This window comes from Pelodiscus sinensis, chromosome 32 (genome assembly GCF_049634645.1).
Source record: "Pelodiscus sinensis isolate JC-2024 chromosome 32, ASM4963464v1, whole genome shotgun sequence".
Classification (NCBI taxonomy): domain Eukaryota; kingdom Metazoa; phylum Chordata; order Testudines; family Trionychidae; genus Pelodiscus; species Pelodiscus sinensis.
In genome coordinates this window covers 437,125-463,572 of record NC_134742.1, presented here as the reverse complement: position 1 = coordinate 463,572, position 26,448 = coordinate 437,125, and the positions used below count along the sequence as shown (strand labels likewise).

The following is a 26,448-nucleotide window of genomic DNA, read 5'->3' as shown; positions in this document are numbered from 1 at the left end:
CCCCCCCCCCCCCCCCGGGAACCGCGTGTCCCTGCCTGGAACAGGCAGCGAAGAGTGACACCAGACAATCTCCTGTCCAGCCTGCAGGGTCAGGGAACGGTGAGACCAGAGTTACCTTCTGGAGGCAGCGGGCAGGTCGGCGTCTCTCCTGGCGGGCGTGTGGCCCGGCCCCCTGAGTTACAGGGGTGTGCAGGTGAGGAAAGGGGCCCTGCCCCGGGGGGGTGTTCACTGGGTCCCCACATTCCTTAGGGCCTGGCCACTGGGACTCAGGGGCTGGAGAACGGAGACAGCCCAGCCCCTCCCCCCCCCCCGGTGCCCGCGCTGGTTTTCCGTCGGGGGGGGGGGGGGGATGCTCCACTCGCTGGTGTTTGCTCCGGAGTAAAGGCCGTGCCCCCCCCCCCCGTCTCTTCCCCGGGGGAAGCTCTAGGACTTCAGGCTTCTTCTGTGCACTTGGGGCCACCTGCCCCTCCCCCGCCAGTCACAAGGACGAGGCGCTCGGGCTCCCCACTGCTCCAGGGGGGCCTTTACGCGGCCCCGAAACTCAGTGGCTGCACCTGGGTGTGGGAGGCAGCCGGGGAGAGCCCCTGTCTGTCCGGCGGGCAGCCTGTCCGTCACCTGGCCCCACAGGTGGAAGGGGGGAGTCTCGGGGATCCCCAGGGGCTCAGATCCTGGGGGTGGAGACAGGGGGACCAGACAGCAACCAGAGCGGGGGGGGGGGGGGGAATAGGCGCCTGTACAAGACAAAGCCCCGAATCCCAGCACGGTCCCGGCAGCATCCGGCCAGCTGGTCACCCTAGAGGGACACGGCGTTAGGAGCCGAGCGGGAGGGACGGGAATCTCTCAGCCTGGTTCCCTGCATCCCCCTGTCCTGTGCCAGGGCTGCAGGGCCCCACGCCCAGATCCGGGTTTGTTTTGTGTCACTCCCACCCAGGCCGGGAGGGCAGGAAGCGGGTGGGTCCAATTCAGCTTGTCTAAGGGGGGGGGCGGCTGAGAGAATTTGACACGTGAACCAGAGATTTCCGTGTTCAAAAGAGCCGCCAGGAGAGGGTGAATTTCTGCACTGAGCAGTGTCTGAGACTCCTGGTCTCCCTCACTGACAGTGACCCAGCACTGGCCCTGCGCTCACACAGGAGGCCGGGACGTGGGGCTCTCCGTTGGGTGTCCATGGGCCTAGCTCTGCGAGAACTCACTTGAATTCTAGAGCAGACACTGGACCTGGCTGGTCGGCGTCTCTGCTGGTTCCCACGCCCGTGTTGCCCACGTGGGCTCTGGTGGATGCCGGCTGAGGGGGAGGCAGGGCCAGATCTCAGGCCGGGGCATTTCCTGCTGCTCAAATGAGCAAACCTGCCCCATTTTGAATGGTTAAAACCTGGCTCTCTCTCTCTCTCTCTCTCTCTCTCTCTCCCCAGTGGAAGTGACTCTGGACCCAGCCACGGCCCATCCCCGGCTCGTCCTGTCTGAGGATCGGAAAAGTGTGACACGTAGATGCAAACAGCAGGATCTGCCCGACAACCCTGAGAGATTTGACACTTGTGTTTGTGTGCTCGGGTCAGAGCGGTTCACCTCGGGGAGACATTACTGGGAGGTGGAGGTGGGACCGAGGGGAAGCTGGACAATCGGAGTCACCAGAGACTCTGTGCAGAGGAAGGGAGGGATTCACCTGAAACCTGACTTGGGGATTTGGGCTCTCGACTCCTCTGAGAGATCTCAGGAACCCAGGAAGGTCGGCGTTTATCTGGACTATGAAGGGGGAGAGGTGAGATTTTACAATGCTGAGAGCATGGCTCTGATCTTCTCTCGCACGGCCACGTTCACTGGGAGACTCGTCCCTTTCTTCCGCCTCTGGACTGTAGGATCCCGTCTCACGTTGTCCCCGTGCCAGAGGTGAACGTTTCACTGCCCCGCAGAGCCGTTTAGAACAGACACACGGACGGCAGCTGCTCATTCATAGACACCAGGTTACGGCTCCAGAGTGTAAGTCAACAGCTGGTGTCTGAGCACGAACTTTGTATTTTCCTCTTCACACAGACAGGTGGTGGGAGGGGAGCTGTGTGAACTCTTGTGTTACCATTTGTAGCTTTATGTGAATACTGACTGTAACTCCTGTTTCCTGTCTGTCACTCCCCACTTGAACGGCAGCGCGGCCGAGGCCTGGTCTGCCCTGAAATGCTGGGTCTGGCTTCTGACACAGCTCGCTGGAAGCACTGGTTGGGTGTTTCCTTTCTTGGGCTGTTACGCTGGGCTCACCAGGGGCGCTGGCATAGACACTGCTCCCCGTTTCCCCGTTGTGTGGGAGGATAGGCCACATTCTTAACTGGTGCGGCAAAAGCCCAGACTAGGAGCTGCCAAGCTGATGTAGCCAGAATGTGTGTGGTAGTGTTGGTTGTAAGACACAAGTATGATGCATAATGATTGGATGTGCACAGATGTGCATCTAAGTTGTTTATGCTTCTGTTTCACCCTGTTTCTCATGAGTCCCATGAGCAAAGAGTGTCCACCTTGCAAACCAAGTTGTGTTTATTAGTAACTTTGTCGTCCTTTGTGTGCCATGCTCTGTCCATTGTGTGGTGCGAGTGGAGAACGTGTGAGAGGCATCAGGAAGATTCAGACAGTCAAAAAGACTTGAGCTTCTGAGGGGGGACCGAGTTAGTCTGTAACTGGAAAAACTTCAAAAACAACAAATAGTTTGGCAGCACCTTAAAGACTAAAAAAACAGGTAGATAGGAACATGAGTATTCGTGGGCAAAACCCACTTCTTGGGCTGTGCCCACAAAAGCTCATGACACGTGTCTGCTTTTTCAGAAATGTTTTCAAAAGAATGGAGGCGTTCCTTCACCAGCCTTGTGAACCTCGTTCTACGAGGAATAAGGGATGGCTCGAAGGGCACTTCCTTTCCCAATTTGGCACCATGCAGATGCCATCAATGCACGTGAGCCATTATATCCCTGTCTACCTGGGGCACCTTGCAGTAGCCCCCTCTCTGGCTAGTCCCGGCATTCAGAAAGTCCCTCCCCTCCCCATCGCTCTCCCGGCGGTCTGGGAGAATCGTCCACCTTGCTCTCACGGGTGTTCTGCAAGACACAATCGATACCTCTCCCGTTAGGGAGTTGCCGCGCGCCAGCCTGCTCCGGGGACTTCTCTGTCTTCCCAACATCCCCTCCGCTGCAAATCTGCAGCCAGGCAGGGCCGAGTAAAACAGCCTCTTTCGCCTGTCTGCGTCCAGGAACATGGCTCGTAAGGCAAGGTAGGGAGAATGACAGAACACCAAACCTGGGAGGGACCTCGAGAGTCATCCAGTCCAGTCCCCGGCCCTCCCAGCAAGACCCAGAACCATCTAGACCAGCGTGTCTCAAACCCTGTTCTGTGGCACACCGGTGTGGGGTGAGGCAGTCGGAGGTGAGCCGCGGAGAACAGAGTGCCAAATGGCTGCCCTTAAAGGGGCAGGCAACCTTCCCCCCTGCCCCCTCCCCCCCAGAACTTTTGCCATTTTTTTTCCCCCTCATCAAAAATCCTTGGTGTTCCACATTAAAAAAAATTGTTTGGTGTTCCTTGGGCTTAAAAAAATGAAGGAAGACTGGTCTAGACCAAGTCTTGACATGTGTCTGTCCAACCTGCCCTTCAGTATCTCCAGAGACGGCGATTCCACATCCCCCCCAGGCAGCTCATCCCCGTGTTCCCCCCCCGACAGGCAGGACGTTTCTCCTAATGCCAAAGGGGAGCCCCTCTCCCAGAACGACGGGCGCCCGGCCGACAGGGCTCAGTGCTGGGTAATTTCCAAAGAAAAACTGATCGGAAGAAGGGACAATGATCAAAACTGACACTGACGAGAGATCCGCTAACGAGATGGAACTAGGCTGCGATTAGCTGGAACTAGGAATTAATGGCCCATGACCAGAAATAGAGGGTGTCATGTGACCCCTCTGAGAACGTCTCCCACCATCCCTCCCCTACACGTGTCGGCCCCTCTGCTTCACCCCACAATCCCCTGGCACCTGCTCCTCCCTGGTGCCCCCCCCCTCACTGCCCCCTTTCTCCCTGGTGCCCCCCCACCCCTCACTGCCCCCTTTCTCCCTGGTGCCCCCCACCCCTCACTGCCCCCTTCCTCCCTGGTGCCTCCCCCACCCCTCACTGCCCCCTTTCTCCCTGGTGCCCCCCCCACCCCTCACTGCCCCCTTTCTCCCTGGTGCCCCCCCACCTTCGGCCCCAGTTCTCCTCACACCCCACCCTGCCCTCACACATGACTTGCTCCATCCCCTGCCTTCCTCATGCCCACCGCTCCTTTTGACTCCTCCTGGCACCCACTCCTCCCCTCCCTCTTGCCCCATTGTCCCTCCCCTCCCCCAGCATCGCCCTGTTGCCTCTCTTCTCCCACCCCCAGTGACACCTCCCCTACCCTTCCCCTCCTGCCCTTTCCCTCATTGTCTCCTCGATGCCCCCGGCATTTGTGTCTCCTGCACCCTGCCCCTTGGTGCCTGCCCCTTTCTTCTCCTGCCCTGCCCTTGGCACAATCCCCTTCCTCCCCTCAGCCCCACCGCCCCCTTAGTTCTCCCCCTGCCCCTTGGTGCCTGCCCCTTTCTTCTCCTGCCCTGCCCTTGGCACAATCCCCTTCCTCCCCTCAGCCCCACCGCCCCCTTAGTTCTCCCCCTGCCCCTTGGTGCCTGCCCCTTTCTTCTCCTGCCCTGCCCTCAGCACAATCCCCTTCCTCCCCTCAGCCCCACCGCCCCCTTAGTTCTCCCCCTGCCCCTTGGTGCCTGCCCCTTTCTTCTCCTGCCCTGCCCTCAGCACAATCCCCTTCCTCCCCTCAGCCCCACTGCCCCTTAGTTCTCCCCCTGCCCCTTGGTGCCTGCCCCTTTCTTCTCCTGCCCTGCCCTCGGCACAATCCCCTTCCTCCCCTCAGCCCCACTGCCCCTTAGTTCTCCCCCTGCCCCTTGGTGCCTGCCCCTTTCTTCTCCTGCCCTGCCCTCGGCACAATCCCCTTCCTCCCCTCAGCCCCACCGCCCCCTTAGTTCTCCCCCTGCCCCTTGGTACCTGCCCCTTTCTTCTCCTGCCCTGCCCTCGGCACAATTCCCTTCCTCCCCTCAGCCCCACCGCCCCCTTAGTTCTCCCCCTGCCCCTTGGTACCTGCCCCTTTCTTCTCCTGCCCTGCCCTCAGCACAATCCCCTTCCTCCCCTCAGCCACACTGCCCCCTTAGTTCTCCCCCTGCCCCTTGGTGCCTGCCTCTTTCTTCTCCTGCCCTGCCCTTGGCACAATCCCCTTCCTCCCCTCAGCCCCACCGCCCCCTTAGTTCTCCCCCTGCCCCTTGGTGCCTGCCCCTTTCTTCTCCTGCCCTGCCCTCGGCACAATCCCCTTCCTCCCCTCAGCCCCACCACCCCTTAGTTCTCCCACTGCCCCTTGGTACCTGCCCCTTTCTTCTCCTGCCCTGCCCTCGGCACAATCCCCTTCCTCCCCTCAGCCCCACCACCCCCTTAGTTCTCCCCCTGCCCCTTGGTGCCTGCCTCTTTCTTCTCCTGCCCTGCCCTCGGCACAATCCCCTTCCTCCCCTCAGCCCCACTGCCCCTTAGTTCTCCCCCTGCCCCTTCCCTCACCATCTGCCTTTCCATTGTGGGGACTGGAGTCTGCAGTCCGGCCCCAGAAGTCCCCCCAGCCCTGACCCCAGCTGCTCCTAGGGCAGGGCCGCTTGCCGGGATTGGAGCAGAGGCCGCCCATGGTGCTATTTTCAGTGCTGTGGTCCCGTCCGTGCTGGCTGCCCAGCGCCTGCTGGAGTCAAGCAGCAGCTGCACAAGGCCTGTCCCAGTGAGGCTGTCCCAGCTGGAACGCACCTCGCACGGCTGCCACTTCACTCCAACAGGAGCCAGGGTCGCCTGAGGGGACCCGGACTGTCGTACTATAAGTAGGACCACAGGCAGCCCCCACTCCAGTCCTGGCACCTGCTGAGCCCAAGCACGCCCCACCCCGCAGTGCCACAGCTGGGCTCCACGCAGCTCTTGCTGGGGCTCCAAGGCTGCCTGGAGGAGAAGGAGGTGGTGCCGCTGGACCAGGACCCCACGCAGCAAGGCAGTCCCATGGGTGGAGGGGGCGGGAAGAGGGAGGGACCGTGTGCTGGCCTGGCTGCCCTATGTGCCCTGCTGGGGTGGGGAGGCTGCTGCGCTGTGCCGGTGTCCCCAGCAAGAAGTGAAATGTCCAGCAGGGCTTACTGGGACATTTCACTACTTGGTGTGGTACCGGGACAGCGTATTTAAATCCGGGACAGTCCCAGAAAAAACGGACCGTATGGATACGGGCATCCTAATCTCCCACTGCTTCTTTCACATGCTTGTTAAGCCATGGTGGTGCTTTTCTGGGTCTCTTCTTGTGGTTTTAATTTGGGGGATATATTTAAGTTGGGCCTCTAGGATGGGGTCTTTTAAAAGTTTCCAAGTCTTGACCAGGGCTCCCAACTCCAAGCCCCGGTCATTCCCTGTTCGGTTCCTTCCCTCTGGGGCACCTGGCACTGGCCACTGAGGGCAGATGGGACATGGGGATGGATGGACCTTAGGTCTGACCCCATCTGGGCGCTCTGGTGTTCTTATAACTCGGCTTTCGCCTTCCCTGCACCAGTCCGTGCTGGTCAAACTATAAAGCTTCATCGAGCCAGGATGTAGAATGACTCGGATAGACCCCTGGGACGGTCTGTGCAGCACCCAGCCGAGTGGGACCCTGCTCCAGGCCTGTGGCCGGAGGCTGGGCGGGCCCCAGGGGTCGGCAGGGGCGTGTCGTGGCCTCTCCCGAGGAGGGGTCTGGAAGGGATTTATCCCCAGTGCTTTGGATTTCCCGTGTTTGCCAGAGCACCCAGCCCCAGACCGGCCCCTTCACACCAGCACGACGACACCCACACAGAGGGGGCTGCCCTGAGCTGGCGACGCTGGTTCCTGAGACAACATCACGGGATCACTGTAGAAACCACCTGTCCCCTGGCCCTGGGGGCATTTGACGGGGAAATTGTCTCTGTAATTGTCTCCCACGGACGGGCCGTCCGCGTGGGCATGGGGGGGGTTCCACAGAAGGACATTCCTGCAGGAACTCGGCAGCCCTGTCTGAGCGCGACGCGGAGCCCTTGGCCGGTCGGGAGGGGCCCTTGCAGGCTCTCTGGGGCGCGGCTCCAAATGGCTTTTACCTCCCGGACGGGGGCAGCCAGGGCCCTGTCAGTGCCACGGGGGTGAGATGGGTCTTTTGCTGGCACTGGGGTCAGAAATGGGTCATTTTCCTCTCACAGAGGGGACCACGGAGCGGCTCCCTTTTTGCCTGCAGGGTGGCGGGCTCATGGATTCAGAGAGAAGCTTTTCTATGTTCCTCAGAGGCCAAAGGAATTTGTTCCATCTCTGGCTTCCTGGAGCTGTTCAATTGCAGGAAGGCCCTTTGGCCTAACAGGATATCTGAGGGGCGAGGCACCTTCCTGCCACCAGCTGGACATGTTAGGAGGGATGTGAGGGCGGCAGGGAACTTGTTCGTCTCTCCTAGAAAGCACCATGGCGGCTGCGGGGCTTTTCCAGAGCATTAAAGAAGAAGTTACCTGTCCCATCTGTCTGGAGTTATTCCGGGACCCTGTGACGAGTGAGTGTGGACACAGCTTCTGCCGGGAATGTATCGCCCGGCTCTGCCAGGGAGACAGAGAGGTCGCCTGTCCTCAGTGCAAAGAGAAACTTAAACAGGGAAACTTACGACCCAACCGGGAGCTGAGGAACATTGTGCAGTTAGTAAAGTCGAAACCAATGGAAGATCCGAGCGGAGGGAACCTGTGTGAGAGACACCGACAGCCTTTGCAACTCTACTGCACAGAGGATCAGACCCCCATCTGCCTGGTGTGCAGGGAATCCCGGGCTCACCGCGCCCACACGGTGGTTCCCGTGGAGGAGGCTGTCCAGGAGCACAGGGTAGGCACCGTTATTTGTCTTTGATCATTCAAGTCCCTCCAAGTCCCTCCAAGGGCTGCATGTCCCAAGGGAGGTGGGGGAGGGATGTGAGCACCTTCCGTCCAAACGCCCGGACTAGCACAGACCCCCGTTTCAAACGCATTTGTAGCTGGTTCCTTTACCCAAAGGGCGATTCCCGTCATGCACAGAAAGGTGTGTGTGTCGGATGGAGGGGGGGGGGTTACTAGGGAGGAAACGGGTCCTGGGGGTTCAGCGTGTGCGACTGACTGAGGATTCTTGGGGTCTGTCCCGGTTCTTCTACCAACTTGCAGTTTGACCTTGGAGAGTCGCACTGGCCGGGGGGCCGTGAGATTTCCCTCTGTCGCACTGGCCTTGTGTCCCCTGGAGATGGCCGGGGGGCCGTGAGATTTCCCTCTGTCGCACTGGCCTTGTGTTCCCTGGCGATGGCCGGGGGGCTGTGAGATTTCCCTCTGTCACACTGCCCTTGTGTTCCCTGGCGATGGCCGGGGCCGTGAGATTTCCCTCTGTCGCACTGGCCTTGTGTTCCCTGGGGATGGCCGGGGGGCCGTGAGATTTCCCTCTGTCACACTGGCCTTGTGTCCCCTGGCGATGGCCGGGGAGCCGTGAGATTTCCCTCCGTCGCACTGGCCTTGTGTCCCCTGGCGATGGCCGGGGGGCCGTGAGATTTCCCTCTGTCGCACTGGCCTTGTGTTCCCTGGCGATGGCCGGGGGTGTGAGATTTCCCTCTGTCGCACTGGCCTTGTGTTCCCTGGCGATGGCCGGGGGGCCGTGAGATTTCCCTCTGTCGCACTGGCCTTGTGTTCCCTGGCGATGGCCGGGGGGCCGTGAGATTTCCCTCTGTCGCACTGGCCTTGTGTTCCCTGGCGATGGCCGGGGGGCTGTGAGATTTCCCTCTGTCGCACTGGCCTTGTGTTCCCTGGCGATGGCCGGGGGGCCGTGAGATTTCCCTCTGTCACACTGGCCTTGTGTTCCCTGGTGATGGCCGGGGGGTCGTGAGATTTCCCTCTGTCGCACTGGCCTTGTGTTCCCTGGCGATGGCCGGGGGGGTGTGAGATTTCCCTCTGTCACACTGGCCTTGTGTTCCCCTGGCGATGGCCGGGGGGCCGTGAGATTTCCCTCTGTCGCACTGGCCTTGTGTTCCCTGGCGATGGCCGGGGGGCCGTGAGATTTCCCTCTGTTGCACTGGCCTTGTGTTCCCTGGCGATGGCCGGGGGGCCGTGAGATTTCCCTCTGTCGCACTGGCCTTGTGTTCCCTGGCGATGGCCGGGGGGGCCGTGAGATTTCCCTCTGTCACACCTGTGCAGTGAGGATACCCCAGTAACGCCCGTGAGAGCCCTGCAGGTCTGCACTGTGGGTCGGACACTCTGGCAGGGCTCTGGTCTGAGACTCTTTTGACTTCCATTCGGGTGATGCTTCCCTTGGCCACTTGCTCTGGAGAAGGGATTAATTCTCCAAGCCCCAGCATGGTTAGAGCCACTCAGCTGGTGCCGCGTTTCACTGTGCGGTGAGAGACCCACTTGGGTGTGCCAAGACCCCCCCTGCCACTCACTGCTGGACAGCACGGACAGGCCATGAACCCTTCCAGGTGTTCATACACTCCCTTCCCTGCCATACCACCTTGTAAAACATGGGAAAGGTGCCTACTGTTCCTGCCTAGCCGCTGGGCCCAGAGGGGGCAGAAAGAAGCAGACAGGAGTGGTTGTTTTTCAGTACAAGCTCTTCCCACTTCATCAGAAGGGTTGGAGAGGAAATGACCCAATCCAAAGTATATAGAACAGCCAAAGCAGTTACCTGTCAATGGTAGGACCTGTGTTAATGAGGCTAATTAAGTGGGCTGGGCTGGCTGTGTCCTGTGCATTTTGATGTGAAAATGCAAATTTTAAAGGCAGGGGAAATTGGCTTTGTAATGCGCCAACCAGTGAATATCTTTGTGCAAGCCCAGGGAGACTGTGTCAAATCTGTAAATGAATTCCTGTTCTGCAGGCTCTCTAGCCCTTCTTAATTGTACCGCCCCGTTACGGAGAGAGACGGCTGTGGGGCCAGCCAGGATGTCCAGAACAAAGCTTAAATATGGGACAGTCCTGGCCTAAACATGCTGTGTGCTCACTCTACACGTGACCTAGCAGGCCTGTCGTGCAGCCCAGGGCTCCGGGAGGGGGATTCTGTTTTTCCAGGTCTCACTGCAGAAAGAGGCTTTATTGTCTCCTGCAAGAAGGGTGCTTAGCCTAGGAATCAGCTCTGCCCAGCCAGAGAAAGGCGACCGACCCCCCACTCACTGGCTGGCTGCCGCTGACCCTCCCCTGCCATCGCTGGGTGGAGTTTTCATTTTAACTTTTGTGACTGAAGGAAACAATACGACAGCACCTGGAGGGAATTGAGTCCAGCTACAAAAAACTGCACCTGATTGTGAGAACAGACCGGACGTACCTTTCTCAGAGCGTGAGAGAAGAGGAGCATCAGAGGCTGCAGAGACTCACTGACAATGTAGCGACGCTTTTAAAGGTAAAAAATGTTGTAAAAGGGGACGCCCCGGGCAGAGGCTGCCGAGAGCTCTTCCCACACCCAGGCAGGCGGGAGGCAGCGGTGTCTGGCTGGCTGGGCTCAGAGCCGCCCGCAGGCCTGGCCAGGCCGTGTCCAGGTCCATAGAGCGTCACGTTCCCAAACTCCTCCTAACACCCGTCTCAGACACAATTCTCGTGTGAGCGGAGCCGGGGGGGCTCAGACCCGGCTTTACAGTCCGACGGGCAGAGATCCATCGGCACCGCGTCTCGTGGGAACCTCGCTGCAGGGCGGGAGCTGAGCGTTGTTGTTTCTCTTCCCTTCCAGGTGCACACAGAGGGCCCGAGGCAAAGGTGAGTTTGTGAAATTCCCTGGGATGCGGGGGGGTCTCTGGGGGAAGATCCCTGTTCCACACACGCCCCAGCGTACAGAGAGCTCGGCGGCGTGGGACAGCCCGAGGGGTTAGATCCCGGTTTTCCCTCTGCAATCTGGAGTCACTTTGCTTTGCTAGCGCAGCAGGTTAATGTCGGCAGGAAGGTCTGAGAGTCTGGAAAGCAAATGAGGGAAGAAATTGTAGAATTTTCCATGATTTGGCCACATCTCTGCTCAATCCCATGTCCCGCGTTAGCCATTTGTATCGTGGCTATTAGGTGTTTGCTCCTCTCCCTTCCCCCACCCCAGTGAGGTGCTGTGCCCCTGGGTAAAGGACGGGGACACTGACGAGAGTGGTCGCTCTGCGCAGGTTTGCAGATGCTGCTTCTCAGACCCAGCCACGTGATCCTGTCTGGAGAGGTGTCTCCCCCGGGAGGGAAGCTGCTGGGGAGACAGAGTCCCAGGGACCCGCAGGTAACACAAGGGGCCGGGTGTCTGTGCACGTGGGGACTGGTATTTATGGAGTCCTGTCCTGGCAGCGCTGAGTCTGTGGGTCCGGCACCAGGGCGCAGCTCAGACGTGGGTGGGGGCAGGGACTGAGACCAGGCCTAGGTGTGAAATCCAGGTCCCAGGGGCGTGTTCCTTTGCCCTTCCCCATAGACAGACACTGCCCGGCTGCCCCCAGAGCTCAGGGCTTCTCAGTGCCCCGCCTTCCGCCTTGGGGGCAGCTCGGGCCGATTCTCGGACGTGCCCCTGGCTCTGGGCGCCCGGCTGAGATAGCAGAGACCGGACGTCCAGGGCTGCTGGGGAACGACCCAGTGAACTCAGGGGGCTGGGAGCGCTGAGCCCCCCTCCAAGTGTGGGGGTGGGGTGTCAGCACCCCACATAATAACTTAGGAAGGTCCTTTCTGGCACATTTCACTCCCTGCCCGTGGGGGTACCAGAGCGCTGCCGGAGACCCCCCGCCAGGGCCAGGCTGGCTCGCAGGGGGAGGGGTCTGTGGGGTGGGGGGTGTAGCTGAGGGGCGGGTGATGGGCTCTGGTCGGAGACACTCCTGCTGCCTGTCAGCCGGGGAGGGGTCCGGGGAGCAGGGGACAGGAGCGACTCCCAGCCGGGAGCAGGTGCCAATAACCCACCGTCCATTCACCGGCAGGGAGAGAACCCGGCAGCGAGCCAGCGGCTGAGAAGCAGGAGGAGACGGGGAGTCATGTCGTTCACGTCTGTGAAGAGGCTCCTACCCCCAAAGATCGACTCAACCAGGCAACCCTGGACCCGGGAATTCACAAGATCAGTGACACAAGAGAAGATGCTGAGCCCCAGGTACACAACATGGTGCGACTCCCCCACTGCAGGGCGAGTGAGATCCTGTGTTGGCTTCGTCAGGGCCTGGCTGGAGCGTGCGGCCTTGGGGTGGAGCCGGCGTCTCTCTCCCACCCGCCTGGAGGCCAGTGAGCCGTGCGGAGGGGGGAGAGGAGAAAGGAAACGGGGGCTGAGCCGTGAGCATGTTCCACAGCCCACGGGGGTCCGGCGTCGCCGCGTTTCTCCCTTCTCCGCGGGCCGGGCAGTGACAGCGCAAACGCTCTGGGACCAGATGCTCAGACCCCTTTGGATTTAGCAGCGTCCCAGAGCTGCAGGGGGGTCCCGTCAGCGTGCGGCTGGGCCGGCCCCCGGCGCGGCAATTGCTCCTGGCCGCTGGGAGCTGTGAGATCTGCACCCAGAGGGGGTCGTGCTGAGACCGGGCCCGTTCTGCCGCAGGGCCTGGGGGGGGGGGTTGTGCTGCAAATGTGGGGTCTGTGTCGGGGCTCCCCAAGTCCAGCGCCGTCTCCCCCTGCTCCCTCGCACAGGCAGTGACACACACAGCAGCTGCTCAGAACTTTTCCAAACTCTCACAGCTGTTTGGTGCAGAAGGACTGGAAACGGGAGGCTCCGTCCTTCATCCGCGGAACGTCACTGGCTCCCCCTGGGCTCAGCTACTGAACGGAGCCAATGAGACACATGACCTCCCCTCCCCTCTCCCCCCTCTCCCCCCCGCTCCAGACGGGCGGCGGCTCCAGACAGCAAGAAGCCGCCGAAAGGGCCGGGGAAGCCCCACAACAGGCAGCTGGAAGAACCGAGGGGCCCGGTCGGTGTGAAGCACGTGGAATGAGGAGTAACGGTAGTTTGAATTAAGAGCTTTAATTTGAACTACCTAGCCCATGCCGCATGTAGGGAGTTTGAACTGCGGGGCATTTTAAAATGGCAGCGCCTGGGAATATGCAAATGAAATATTTAAATCCCGGGCTTCATTTGCAACTCCGGTTGCCCTCATTACCCTACCTAGCTCAAACTAACGAGCTAGTGTAGACGTACCCCGGGGTGCCCAGGGCAGCTAGAAGTTTTGGAAAGCTCGTGTAAATCATGGGGGACATGGACGGTTCCTCAGCTCCTTCAAGCAGGTCTGTGAGCTGCACCAGATCCCCCATCGGACTGGCTCCAGCAGCTCACCCCCAGGAAGCCACAGGGGGGCTCAACCAGCTGGAGGAGCTGCAGCCGGGTGACTATGAACGAGTCAAGGAGGCCCTGCTGCACAAGTTCGGGCTGACCCCCGAGATGTACAGGAAGAAGTTCCGGGGGGCGCAGAAGGAGCCTGGCCGCAGAGGAGCCTGGCCTGTGTGGATCTAGCCTCCCGCCTGGTGCAATCCTGCCACAAGTGGGTGTCTGGAGTCGGAGCCCAGGCCGCAGAGGAGCTGCTCAAGCTGTTGATGCTGGAGCAGTTCTATGAAGCGTGCCCACCCAGCCTAAGGCCCTGGCTCAAGGACCAAAGGCCAGAGGACCCCCAAGAGGCTGGGAAGCTGACGAACGAGTTGATGGAGAGCCGGTCCGGGTGTGAACGGGAGTTCCGGAGAGAGAGGGAATCGCGCAGAGACTAGATCTCAGCTGAGCGACAGAGAGTGTCACCTACAAGATGAGCCCAAGAGACAAGGACCAGCCATCTGCGCCCCAGAGAACCAGCCGGGGCCCAGACAGAGCTGGCCCAAAGGGGCCCACAGAACCTAACTTGCCATCGCTGTGGGCAAAAGGCCACAAGAGGGCTCAATGCCCCAGGCACAAGGACAGGTCCCAGGACTGGGGACTTTCCAGGGTTAACTGGCTGGGGCGGGAGGAAGGGCAGGCTGCCCCAGAGGCAGGGGCTGGCCGGCAAACCTCAGCTCAGAGTGGGGGGAAGGATGCTCAGTGCACCTCCCCTGGGAGGTCTGACCCTCGGGAGGCGGATTTTTCTGTGTACCGGGTGGGGGCAGGACGGCCCCTGCGGAGCGAGTGCCTCATACCCCTGGAGGTGGATGGTAGGAAGGTGACAGGCTACTGGGACACGGGGCGGAGGTGACGCTGACCCAGACCACATGGTACTTAACACTCAGCTGACCCTGAGGGGCATAGACGGGACCCGTTTAAGGTGCCCATAGGCCAGGTGCATCTGAAATGGGGGGACTAAGGAAGTAGGGGTGCACTGGCACTTGCCCACGGAGGTACTGATGGGGGTGACCTAGAGGAGTGGCCAGATGGACCCCACAGGACCCTGGTCACCACCCATAGCCAGAGCCAGCGAGGGGCTGGTGACCCTGACCCAGGGGAGGACCCCCTACAGGGGGCTCAGGGTCCCATCCCAATGGACACGGGGTCCAGCCAGGCTGGGACTCTGGACCTAGTCAAAGGTGGGGAACAGGTCCCGATCCCTGCCCCAGCAGCTGAATTCCAGGCTGAGGTACAGGCAGACCCCTCCTTGCAGAGGCTGAGGGACCAGGCTGGCCTCCGTGCAGCTCAGCCCCGGGGGAGAGGTGGCCAAGAGACATTCCTGCGGGAGCGGGGACTCCTGTTCCGTGAATGGCTTCCCCCCAGGAAGGTGAGGGCAGGCTCACCTGGCCCCAGCGTACGGCACCCGTGGGGAGGTTCCAGGGGACCCTGGCGCAGACGCTGGAGGCCTTTATGCTCCGGCACCCGCAGGACTGGGACAAGTACCTGCCTCCCCTGCTGTCTGCACAGGGGGAGGCCCCCCGAGGGTCTGCCAGGCTCTCCCTGACAGAGCCAGGGTACAGAAGGGGGAGGGCCCCCCGGGCTTGCTGAGAGAGTTACGGGGGGGGGGGATACCTCCCTGGATGGTGCGTCGGGGCTGGAGGACGTCCTGGCTTTCCGGGAAAGGCTCGCTGGGCTCATGGCCCCGGCCAGAGAGACCCTGGGCAGAGCCCAAGGGTAGTGGCAGGGCTGGTACGACTGCACAGAGTGGGCCTGTGTCGGTCCCCCCAAATATCTGCAACAATCAGGGCAGGACCATGGCCCACCCGAGCCAAGGGGAGCACCAATGTCACCGCTGCAGTTTTCCCAGGCAGGGGACCTGAACTTCCCCAGGTCACACGCGGAGTGACCCTGCTCAGCTCGCTCTCGGAGGGGGGAGAGATGGGATGCAGTGGGGGGCTGTCTGCTCTGTGACCGGGGTCCCCCTGCGCTGAGCTGTGTGATTCCCACTGACACCCACATGTGTATTGGCCCAGACACCCAGGCTCAGCCTCCCAGGGGGGAGAGAAAGGGAAGGAGGTGGAGACCTGCACCAGGTTTCGAGGGGAGAGGCAGTTTCTGGCTGGAAAACATGAAGGGAACAGCCTAGGCTGGGTGCTGAGGGCTTACGGGTGATGGACCCCTAACCCAAGGGGTCTGAGGCATCCTGGCCCTGACTCCTGTAACCACATCACGTCTGTGCTGGGCTGTGTCCTGGAGAAACAATAACCCCCCCCCCCCCCCCGTTCTACTGCCCGGTGGAGTCTGCTCTTGCTGTAGATGGGGTGCAGGATCAGGGGGTACCCGATACGCCGCCACACCGTGCTGGATGGAAATTCCAGCTCCGCCAGCCCCTCCCCCTTCCTCTCCACTCAGACCTTCTCCCCGTGGGAGGGGAGGGGATGGACGCCAAGGGGGGTGGTTTCTGCAGGGCAGAGGGTGACGCAGTCCCCAGCGCGTCAGGTGGAACGTTCTGATGGAATCTCATCTCGGTGCCTCTTCTCTCCCTGTTTCCCGGCAGGTGGATGTGAAGGGCCGGAGGAGCAGGTGGGTTTGTGAATTGCTCTGCAGGGCCCTGGGGAAACCTCCCGCCCCTCGGGCATCACAGTGAGAAGAGTTGTGAACTGTGCGTGAGAGACCCAGACACTAGATCTCTCGGCACCCCCAACCCTGCTCTGTCCCCATTGACATGGGGAATTGTGACTTGTTCCTCGAGTCATTTCAGCCCTTTGGGGAGGGGGGAGGGAGGGGAGGGGACAGGAAACGGGGGACGTGCTATTCATGGCTGGTGCCATTTGGCGTTGCCTCCCCGCTGACTCTCCCGTCCCCCTGTGACCCTCCCTTCCCCCTGGTGCCGGTGGGTGGGTGGTGAGAAGGCGCCAAGTGACGACAGGAAATTCTGTGTCTAGGTTTGGAGAGTTGCTGACTCAAAGTGCAGCGGTGCTCCGTGTTGGGAGCTGGAAGGAGCATGTCTCTCCCGCAGGGCAGGGGGCTGCCCAGACCGAGTCGGGGGCTGACACAGGTGAGCCGGGGCCCTGCGCCGTGGGAAGGTGCTGTGGGCTGGGTTTGGTGCTTGGCTCTGTTACGGGAACGGGGCCTCCCCGGGCGAGTGACGGGGGGGGACAGGAAGGGGCCCGGCCCGGTGAGAAGGTCTCGCTGCATTCGCGTCAGTCCCTCCATTCGTTAAGGCCTGGCCGGTGTCTGGTAACCGGGCCCGTCCCTTGCTGGTGGGGCAGGGCCTTCGCCTGTCCCTGCCCCAGAGATACAGGCCCTGGGCCCTTCCCCACTCTTCCCCCCACCTATCCCAGGGTGGGTTCCAGGATCCGGCTCTCTGAGGTGCCCAGCGGAGAGAACACCCTCCCTCCTCCCCCCCTTGGGCTGTTGCACCTCCCACGCCGGTGGCATAACAAGAAGCTATGTCTCTGAGTGGAGATGGGTCGGAGCAGGCTCCCTGGGGGGTGGGGACAGGGGGGTCAGATGGCAGGACACTGGCTGCCCCGTGGCGCTGGGACGGGCCCTGGAGCTCTGTGACCATGTCTGGGGCGGGCAGGAGGGGCCGCTCCATGCTGGGACCCACAGGCTGGTGTGAAGGCGCGTTGGGGGTCCCCATTCTCCTGCACCCCCAGAATGGCACAAACAGACTGCACCAACCAGTAGAATAGAGGGAGTTTATTGCTTCTCCACGATACAGCACAGCACAACTAACCAACTCTCTTCCAGCCCTGCCCTCCAGCCAGGGCAGCATCCACCTTCCTTTGTTCCTCTCCATGGGGGGTGTCTGGCCATACTCTTTGCATAGTGACTCATCCTGTTTTGCTGGGTCGTGGTACCCACGGCAGCCAGTGGGGGTTACCCCAGAGCCAGCAGCATAGAAACCAGCCAGGTACCCCCACTACGTCACAGTTCTCCCCCCTCCGAGAGCGAACTGAGCAGGGTCACTCCGCTCGTGACCTAGGGAAGTTCGGGTCCTCTGCGTGGGAACCCCCCCTGGGGCCATGGGTGCTCCCCTTGACTCGGGCCGGCCGTGGCGAGGCACCACATGAGCTGGCTTCCCTCTGTCCACTCGCCGCCCCGCTCCAGGGCGACTGGCACAGGCCTGTCCTCGGGGGTCACACCCACCCTTCCGCTGGCCTTGATCTCTGGCCAAGGTCTCTTGGGCCGGGGCCATGAGCCCAGTGAGCCTTCTCTGGACAGCCAGGGCGGCTTCCACCCCCGACGCTCCATCCAGGGGGGTCTTCCCCTCCCATAACTCTCTCAGCAAGCCTAGAGGGTCCTCTATCTGGGGTAGAGACCCCCAAGCCGCGTTCCTACTGTCTTGGGCCTTCCCGCCCCTCTGGCAGGAGTCACAGGACCGGCAGTACCGCTGCACGGCTGTAAAGATTCCCGGCCAATAGAAGTGCTGGAGCAGCCTCAGCCGGGTGCCCCCGGTGGCCCCCAACGGTGACGTCGTGGGCCAAATACAGCAGCTTGAGGCGATACTTTTGGGGGACGACCAGCTGCCGCTGGACCCCCCATGCCCTCGCCTTCCTGGAGGGAAGCCATTCCCGGAACAGGAGTCCACGCTCCCGCAGGAATCTCTCCTGGCCACCTCTCCCCCGGGGCTGAGCTGCACGGAGGCCGCTGGGAGCTCCATGGCACCAGTGTGACGGCGCGTTGGGGTGCCCCGTCTCCTGCACCCCGAAATGGCACAAACAGACTGCACCAGCCGGTGGAATAGAGGAAGTTTATTGCCTCTCCAGGATACAGCACAGCACAGATGGAATCTGGTCACAGAGCTGGGCTAGGATGCCTCAGGCCCCCTTGAGATGGGGGAGACTGGGCCCCTAAACTCCAGCCCCTTTCCCTAGGCTGTCTCCTCCATGCTCCCAGACAGCAACTAACTAACTCCCTTCCAGCCCTGCCCTCCAGCCAGGGCAGCATCCACCTTCCTTTGTTCCTCTCCATGGGGGGTGTCTGGCCATACCGGTTGAGAGATCCCTTTGCATAGTGACTCATCCTGTTTTGCTGGGTCGTGGTACCCACGGCAGCCAGTGGGGGTTACCCCAGAGCCAGCAGCATAGAAATCAGCCAGGTACCCCCACTACGTCACAGCTGGTTCCTGGACGGGCCTGTTCCCACCGGTACGATTGTGGGTCGAACCCAGGAAATTTCGGATTTGTTAGTCACACTCCTGCGCCTTGCTAGCCATGTGAGTGTGGTGTTAGGGGTGTGGGCAGCTAGGGGTGTGCGTGTGTGTGGTGTTAGGGGTGTGTGGATTTCACCTGCCATGAGCAGCCAATGTCTCAGCCCTGAAGACTCACCCAGGGCCCAGGTGCCACTGGACGGCCCTTGGGGCGGGGGGGAGGTGGTCAGGGCAGCTCTTTGACAAGGGGCGGGTGTTGGAAGCTCGTTTCTGGGGTTGTTGTTTTGGGGAGCAGGGAAGGGGGAGGCAGGAGGGAAGGACGATGCTCCAGGTCAGACACTGGGGCTAAGTCTGGGATGGTTTAGTGAGGTTGGTCCTGCCGTGGGTGGGGGGCTGGACTCGAGGACTCCTGAAGTCTCTGCCTCCCCTGGGGTTCTGGGATTTGATGATTCTGCGATTCAATAACCCCCCGTCGGTGTCACTCGCAGGGAGAGGAGGGCGAGAGTCTCAGGAACAGAAAGGTGCTGCTGGTGTCCCCACAAAGGCCAAACCTCCCCCCGTGCCTCTGAAACGACAAAACACTCTGCCTCCCTCATGGAAACAGCAGCAGGTAGGTCGTGGGACTGTCACACTGCAGGGGGGGTCAGGGAGCCCCATGGCCCCACCCAGGAGTCTCTGCTCCGATTCACCGGGCGGAGGCCACCAGGCAATTGAGAAGGCAGCCCAGCAGCCAATGTGGGGGGAGGGAGCAATAGAGAGAGGAGGAGGAGGAAACGTTCCCTGCGGGAGGCTCTGTACATGACTGAACGCCCCTGAGGCCCCGGAGACGCGTCGGCCCAAGGCCCCGACCGGCACAAACCACGGAAGCTGCTCACACGCTGGGCATGAAATGAGAGACCCCGTGGAACAGACGGGCGGGGGCAGCGGGCGCTGGGGGGAGCAGGGTGCATGTCCAGATGCACCAGACAGGCAGGATTTAGGAGAGCTCCAGGGCCTGTCGGCCTCAGATAAAGCTGACCCAGGCTGGCATTAGTTGGCCAGGACATGAGGGGCTGTGGTTACAGGGCCGGATTAACCCTGCTGGGGCCCAGGGTGAGTAGATTTTGTGGGGCCACCATTGGCTCCGGGTTGGAGCCAAAAATGAGGGGTTCAGTGTGTGGAACAGGGTCGCCAGGGAAGAGGCTGGGGTGTGGGGTCTGGGTGGGAGGGAGGGTGCAGGAGTGAGGTGAGGGTTGGAGGTGGGGTCTGAGTGGGAGCAGGGTGTGGGAGCAAGCCAGGAATTGAGCTGCAGGATCTAGGAGGGAAGGAGGGTGCAGGAGGGGGTGGGGCTGGTGCTGAAAGGGAAACAGGAGGAGGGAAGAGACCGGGGCACTTACCTTGCCCAGCTCCCTAGGGGGGGGACACAGGTTGCTCCACAGGGCTCTGTCAATTTTACAAGTGGAGAGAGGTAACAAGTGGGGTCCCCCCAGGGTCTGTCCTGGGACCCGTCCTATTCAATTTATTTATAAATGATCTGGAGAAACTGGTGAGCAGGGAGGCGGCAAAATGTGCAGCGGATCCCAAACTGCTCAAGGTCATTCAGACCAAAGCCGACTGGGAAGAGCTTCAGAAAGATCTCACCAAACTGAGCGATTAGGCAACAAAATGGCAAATGAAATCTAGTGTGGATAAGTGTAAAGTAACGCCCATTGGAAAACATAACCCCACCTAGACGTACAAAACGATGGGGGCTAATTTAGCTACAACTACTCCAGAGAGATCTTGGAGTCATCGTGACTAATTCTCTGAAAACGCCCACTCCGTGTGCAGCAGCCGTCAATAAAGCAAACAGCATGTTGGGAATCATTTAAAAAGGGATAGAGAATCTATCTCTGCATAAATCCATGGGACGCCCACACCTTGAACACTGCGTACAGACGTGGTCGCCTCATCTCAAAATAAATATATTGGCATTGGAAAAGGTTCAGAAAAGAACAAAAATGATGAGGGGTTGGAACAGGTCCCATCTGAAAAGACAATAAATACATGGACTTGTCAGCCTAGAAAAGAGGAGACTAAGGGGGGATAGGACAGAGGTCTATAAAATCATGACAGGAGTTTAGAAAGTGAATAAGGAAAAGTTATTTACTTGTTCCCGTAACATAAGAACTAGGGGTCATCAAATGAAATTAATGGGCAGCAGGTTTAAAACAAACAAAAGGCAGTTTTTCTTCACTCAGCGCACAGTCAACCTGTGGAACTCCTCGCCAGAGGATGTTGTGAAGGCCAGGACTTTAACAGGGTTCAAAACAGAGCTAGATAAATTCATGGAGGACATGTCTATCAATGGCTGTTAGCCAGCAAGGGTAGGAATGTGTCCCTAGACGCTGTTAGTCTGGAAATGGGCAACAGGGGAGGGGTCACTGGATGATTCCCTGTTGTATTCCCTCCCTCTGGGGCACCTGGCATTGGCCACCGTGGGCAGACAGGACACTGACCTGGATTGGCCTTTGCTCTGACCCCGTCTGACCATTCTGATGTTCTTGAATACTGATCCTAAGCATAAGGGGGCTATTGGCCCCTTACTAAAACTCCCAGTTTCTACACTGGGAATGTTTCAGTGACACAAGAGCTGTCAACATGCAAAAGTTGCCCAAAGTGAAAACGGGTCAAACTGGTTTTTCTGCCTCCCGTTGTCAACATTTCCGGGACACATGGCTAGCTCCCCCCGGACAGACAGAGCAAAGCATTGTGGGTGAGCGTCCCACAGTGCCATGCGGTGGGAAGGCAGAGCTGATCCCTGCACTTCTGGGGATTCCCCCCTAACTCTGAGCTCCCCATGCTGAGGAATGTCCAAGGAGCCTGGCCGCCTCCCAGCCCTCCCCCTGCAGCAGCAGCCGCCCTGCCGCTGGGTTCCTAGCAGGGCAGAACAGGAGCATCCCAATGATTTGCTCTTTGTTTGTTCCCCAAAGGGAGCTGCTCACTCAGCTGTCAGACACTTCCAGTGTGGAACCCCACACTAACCACCAATGCACCCACCTCTGCCTCAGAGCCAGGCAGCGTCCCCCATCCCAATGCACTCCCCATCCCCTGAGGCAGGCATCCCTGCTCCAATCAAATCCCTTCTCCCCCCCCCCCCCCAGAGCCAGGCATGGAGGAACCATCTGACTTGGAAAGTGGCTGCTCCTGCCACCCGACCGGGCCCCTGTGCTCACAATGGGTAGAGGGAGGCATCATGTGGCCAGATCCCGGGTCTCTGCTGGTCACGAGGGCCAGAGCAGCGTGTGCTCTGCTCCCACCCCAGCCCGGCGCCCCCCTAGCGTGGCACCTGGCACATGCCCCCCGAACCCGTTCATCTGCCGCACTCCTCACTCCCCCGCCACCACTAGATGTGTCAGGGGAAAATTGTCCCATTGGGTTTCCACCCAGGGGAACGGGGAATACCAGACATTGCCATGTCCTGTTGTTTTACCAGACAGAATCCGCAAATCCCGGACTGGCACCGGGGTCAGGAAGGAGCCAGGAGAGTTCCCCTCAAGAGCAGGACTGGCCAGAGCTGGGGAGCTGGGCTCTGCCCATCCCTCAGCCCCTCCCCCTGCTGCCGGCCCCCTTCTGCCCGGTGAGCCGGGGCTGCCCAGGCTGGGGGCAAAGGGCAGGGGCTGCCCGGCCGGGCGCGGAGGCTGAGTCTGACCCGAGGGCTGGGACAGGCCGGGAGCAGCCTGGGACCAATCCCAGCCCAGAGACAAAGCCAGGGGGGGGGGTTCTGGGGGCCAGAGGGCGACACGTCCCCAGGGCAGGGGCAGAACCCTCCTGCTGAGCGAAATCTGAACCCTCGTCTCTCTGCTTCCCTCCTAGGCGGATGCACCATCCCGCGGTGACAGGTGGGTTTGTCTCCCTGAGAACCCCCCTGTCCCCCTGAATCCCTGGGGCTGCCGTTGGCAAGGCCCCTGCTCCCCCCCTCCCCTGGGAACCACGTGTCCCTGCCTGGGAAAGGCAGCAAGTGACACCAGACAATCTCCTGTTCAGCTTTCAGAGTCAGAGCCCTGTGAGACCAGAGTTACCTTCTGGAGGCAGCGGGCAGGTCGGCGTCTCTCCTGGCGGGCGTGTGGCCCGGCCCCCTGAGTTACAGGGGTGTGCAGGTGAGGAAAGGGGCCCTGCCCTGTGGGGGGTTTTCACTGGGTCCCCACATTCCTTAGGGCCTGGCCACTGGGACTCAGGGACTGCGGAACGGAGCCAGCCCCCCCCCCCCCCCCGGTGCCCGCGCTGGTTTTCCATCGTGGAGGGGGGGGTGACGCTCCACTCACTGGTGTTTGCTCCGGAGTAAAGGCCGTGTCCCCCCCCCCCCCCCGTCTCTTCCCCGGGGGAAGCTCTGGGACTTCAGGCTTCTTCTGTGCTCTTGGGGCCACCTGCCCCTCCCCCGCCAGTCACAAGGACGAGGCGCTCGGGCTCCCCACTGTTCCAGGGGGGCCTTTACGCGGCCCCGAAACTCAGTGGCTGCCCCTGGGTGTGGGAGGCAGCCGGGGAGAGCCCCTGTCTGTCCGGCGGGCAGCCTGTCCGTCACCTGGCCCCACAGGTGGAAGGGGGGGTCTCGGGGATCCCCAGGGGCTCAGATCCTGGGGGTGGGGACAGGGGGACCAGACAGCAACCAGAGTGGGGGTGGGGCAATAGGCGCCTGTACAAGACAAACCCCGAATACCAGCACGGTCCCTGCAGCATCCGGCCAGCTGGTCACCCTGACTGTAAAACTGACTCTCTCTCTCTCTCTCACCCAGTGGAGGTGACTCTGGACCCAGCCACGGCCCATCCCCGGCTCGTCCTGTCTGAGGATCGGAAAAGTGCGGAACGTGGAGACACACGGCAGGATCTGCCCAACAACCCTGAGAGATTTGACACTTGTGTTTGTGTGCTCGGGTCAAAGGGGTTCACCTCGGGGAGACGTTACTGGGAGGTGGAGGTGGGGCCAAGGAGAGGCTGGTCAATTGGGGTCGCCAGAGACTCTGTGCAGAGGAAGGGAAGGATCCAACTGAAACCTGACTTGGGGATTTGGGCTCTCGACTCCTCTGAGAAATCTCAGGTCCCCAGGAAGGTCGGCGTTTATCTGGACTATGAAGGGGGACAGGTGAGATTTTACAATGCTGAGACCATGGCTCTGATCTCCTCTCGCACGGCCACGTTCACTGGGAGACTCGTCCCTTTCTTCCACCTCCGGGCTGTAGGATCCCGTCTCTCGTTGTCCCCGGGCCAGAGGTGACCGTTTCACTGCCCCGCGGAGCCGTATAGAACCGAAACACGGACGGCAGCTGCTCATTCATAGACACCAGGTTACGGCTCCGGGTGCAAGTTGACAGCTGGTGTCTAAGTGCTCACGTTGTATTTTCCTCTTCACACAGACAGGTTGGGGGGAGGGAAGCTGCGTAACTATTGGGTTACTACAATAAATTTGTGGCTTTAATATAAATACTGATTGTAACTACTGTTTCCTGTCTGTTACTCACTTCTTGAATGGCAGCGCAGCCGAGGCCTGGTCTGCCCTGAAATGCTGGGTCTGGCTTCCAACACAGCTCGCTGAAAGCACTGGTTGGGTGTTTCTTTTTGTGGGCTGTTAAGCTGGTCTCTCCAGGGGGTCTGGTGTAGACACTGCTCCCCATTTCCCCGTTGGGTGGGAGGACAGGCCCTGTCTCTGAAGCTATGCTGGATGGTCACTGGGCATGCTCCATGCTTCATTTGCAATGGAAGAGGTGCCAGGACTCAAGCAATTTTTGTACATTCGAAACTGGTGCAGCAAAAGCCCAGACTAGGAGCTGCCAAGCTGATGTAGCCAGAATGTGTGTTGCAGTGTTGGTTCTCAGACACAAGTATGATGCACAATGAGTTGATGTGTACAGATTTACATCTGAGTTCTGTGTGCTTCTCTTACACCCGGTTTCTCATGAGTCTCATGAGCAGAGTGTGTCCACTTTGCAAACCAACTTGTGTCCTTTAGTAACTCTGTCATCCTTTGTGTGGAGTGCACAGACCATTGTGTGGTGCACATGGAGAATGTGTGAGAGTCATTGGGAAGGTTCAGACAGTCAAGTAGACTTGAGCTTCAGAGAGGGAGCTGAGTTAGTCTCTAACAGGAAAAACTAAAAAAACAACGAATAGTCTGGAAGCACCTTAAAGACTAACAAACCATGTAGACAGGAGCATGAGTATTCGTGGGCAAAATCCACTTCTTGGGTTGTGCCCACGAAAGCTCATCACACATCTGCTTTTTCAAAAAACATTTCAAAAGACCAGAGGCGTTCCTTCACCAGCCTTGTAAGCCTCGTTCTATTTTCTTTTGCAGTTTGGTGCCATGTAGATGCCAAATTTCGAAAGCACCTCTTTTGAAAGTAAATTGGAAAAAGATTTGCAATGACCGCAAATTGCGTATTCTTTACTTATTTAACAGTGCAGTCTAGACATAGCAAAAGATTGACTTGAGCTATGACGGACTGGTAACTATGCACCCTCTGCAGGGTGTGTGTGTGTGTGTGTGTGAGAGAGAGAGAGAGAGAGAGAGAGAGAGAGAGAGAGAGCAGACGCTAACTGCTTTTCTACTGGTATCATGAGCTTTCATGGGCACAGCCACATCTGAAGAAGTGGGTTGTGCCCATGAAAGCTCATGATCCCAGCTACATGGTTTGTTAGTCTATAAAGTGCTACCAGACCATTTCTGTAACAGACTAACTCAGCTACCCCCGAAGCTTGCTTCTCTACTGTATCTTATAAATGTTTCTGAAAGTTTGTTTGTTTGTCTGTCCCAGAAGATCTCTGAAACAGCTTATAAATATTTTTGAGAATTTGTTTGTTTGTCCCGAAAGATCTCCGAAATGGTAAGAGCTAGAAACTGCAAATTTTACATGGATACTACTGATTTCCTATGTGATGGACTTGTCCTGGGCACGAGCCCATGGCCCCGTGTCCTGGGACCACGGCCCTGCATGCTCACCGCCTTAAAGTCCCTGTGGGATGGACTTGTCCCGACCTTTCTGCTCTTTTGGGGCACTGAGTGCAGCCCCACTCACCACGGAGGGGGTGGCTAGGGGGACCCGGGCCCACCCTCTCCACTGGGTCCCAGCCCGAGGCCCTAAGGGCTGGCGCTGGCCTGTCACATCCTACCTTAAATAACAGGATTGGTTAGATCTTTAAATCAGTTTCCCCAGAGCCCCAACTGGGCCACTAATTAACTTGTAGTGACACCTGATCATCGGCATTTGCTGGACTCGTCTCTTAAGCCTGTCACATCAACTACAACTATGATAACAGAAAAAGTACTAGCGATGTTAATTTCTTAAAGCAATAAGTATTTCCAATAAAATATGCTAGGTTAATGTCATTGAGGTAGTTCATTCATGACACCTTTTACTATGTTTCCCTGGGTGATGCCGGGTATTTCTGCTAGTTCTCAATAAACGCTGTGTCTTGCCTTTCCCCCTGAAAAAGATCCCGGGTACTTCTGAGAAGCGTCACTTAGAAGGGAGTCGCTATGAGGAGTAACAGTTAATTCGAACTAAGAGGTTTATTTCGGAATCCCGCTTCTCTGCCGTGTGTAGACGGGCAGTTACTTCGGGATAGTCAGTTTCCAAAATGGCGACCACCCGGGAACATGCTAATCAAGCGTGGGATATTTAAATCCCGCACTTCATTAGCAATTTCGATCGCCCTTATTAGCCTCCCTAGTTCAAACTAGGGGACTAGTGTAGACGTACCCTCTGAGAGCTGCCAGGCTCAGCTCTGGTGAGCCCTGGGCAAATTCAGCCTGGCCATGCAGTCTCCTTGCTTTGTGGGGAAGCACTTACACCAGCAAGAAGGTTTCCTGTCTCCTCGGATCAGCCTTGTGGCTGCTGAGGCTGCGGCCAGAGGGGTTTTCCTGGGGGGCAGGTGATGACCTTTGCTCAGTGGCTGGTGTGTGCAGCGTGAATACAACAAGGCTGTGTCTACACTGGCATCCCTTCTGGAAAAGGGATGCTAATGTAGCACCGTGGAATAGG

At 59.5% G+C, this 26,448-nt stretch overlaps 1 protein-coding gene across 2 annotated transcripts; it reads left to right on the top strand.

Moving 5' to 3' along the window:
• The first annotated feature begins 7,103 nt into the window (after nucleotides 1-7,103).
• Nucleotides 7,104-24,943, top strand: LOC102452364 (E3 ubiquitin-protein ligase TRIM21-like). 2 transcript variants are annotated; one of them, XM_075913594.1, is made up of 11 exons: nucleotides 7,297-7,911; nucleotides 10,279-10,434; nucleotides 10,759-10,784; nucleotides 11,174-11,277; nucleotides 11,957-12,123; nucleotides 15,854-15,879; nucleotides 16,242-16,354; nucleotides 18,943-19,064; nucleotides 22,289-22,314; nucleotides 22,460-22,572; nucleotides 23,206-24,943. In XM_075913594.1, the coding sequence occupies exons 1-11, from the start codon at nucleotides 7,507-7,509 to the stop codon at nucleotides 23,682-23,684; spliced, it is 1,737 nt and encodes a 578-aa protein (XP_075769709.1). In that variant the 5' UTR covers nucleotides 7,297-7,506; the 3' UTR covers nucleotides 23,685-24,943. The 2 variants fall into 2 exon arrangements, 1 of the variants encoding a protein (XP_075769709.1); XR_012898458.1 differs by lacking the exon at nucleotides 23,206-24,943 and having other exon boundaries at nucleotides 7,104-7,911; nucleotides 21,909-22,314.
• The last annotated feature ends 1,505 nt before the right edge of the window (nucleotides 24,944-26,448 follow it).

What these genes read in the sequence shown, in the direction of transcription:
- LOC102452364 (XM_075913594.1), top strand. Translation starts at nt 7,507, where the DNA reads ATGGCGGCTGCGGGGCTTTTCCAGAGCATTAAAGAAGAAGTTACCTGT. An exon ending in AGAGTCCCAGGGACCCGCAG is followed by an intron (nt 11,278 to 11,956) that starts GTAACACAAGGG and finishes ATTCACCGGCAG; the next exon opens with GGAGAGAACCCGGCAGCGAG. An exon ending in CGAGTCGGGGGCTGACACAG is followed by an intron (nt 16,355 to 18,942) that starts GTGAGCCGGGGC and finishes TGTCACTCGCAG; the next exon opens with GGAGAGGAGGGCGAGAGTCT.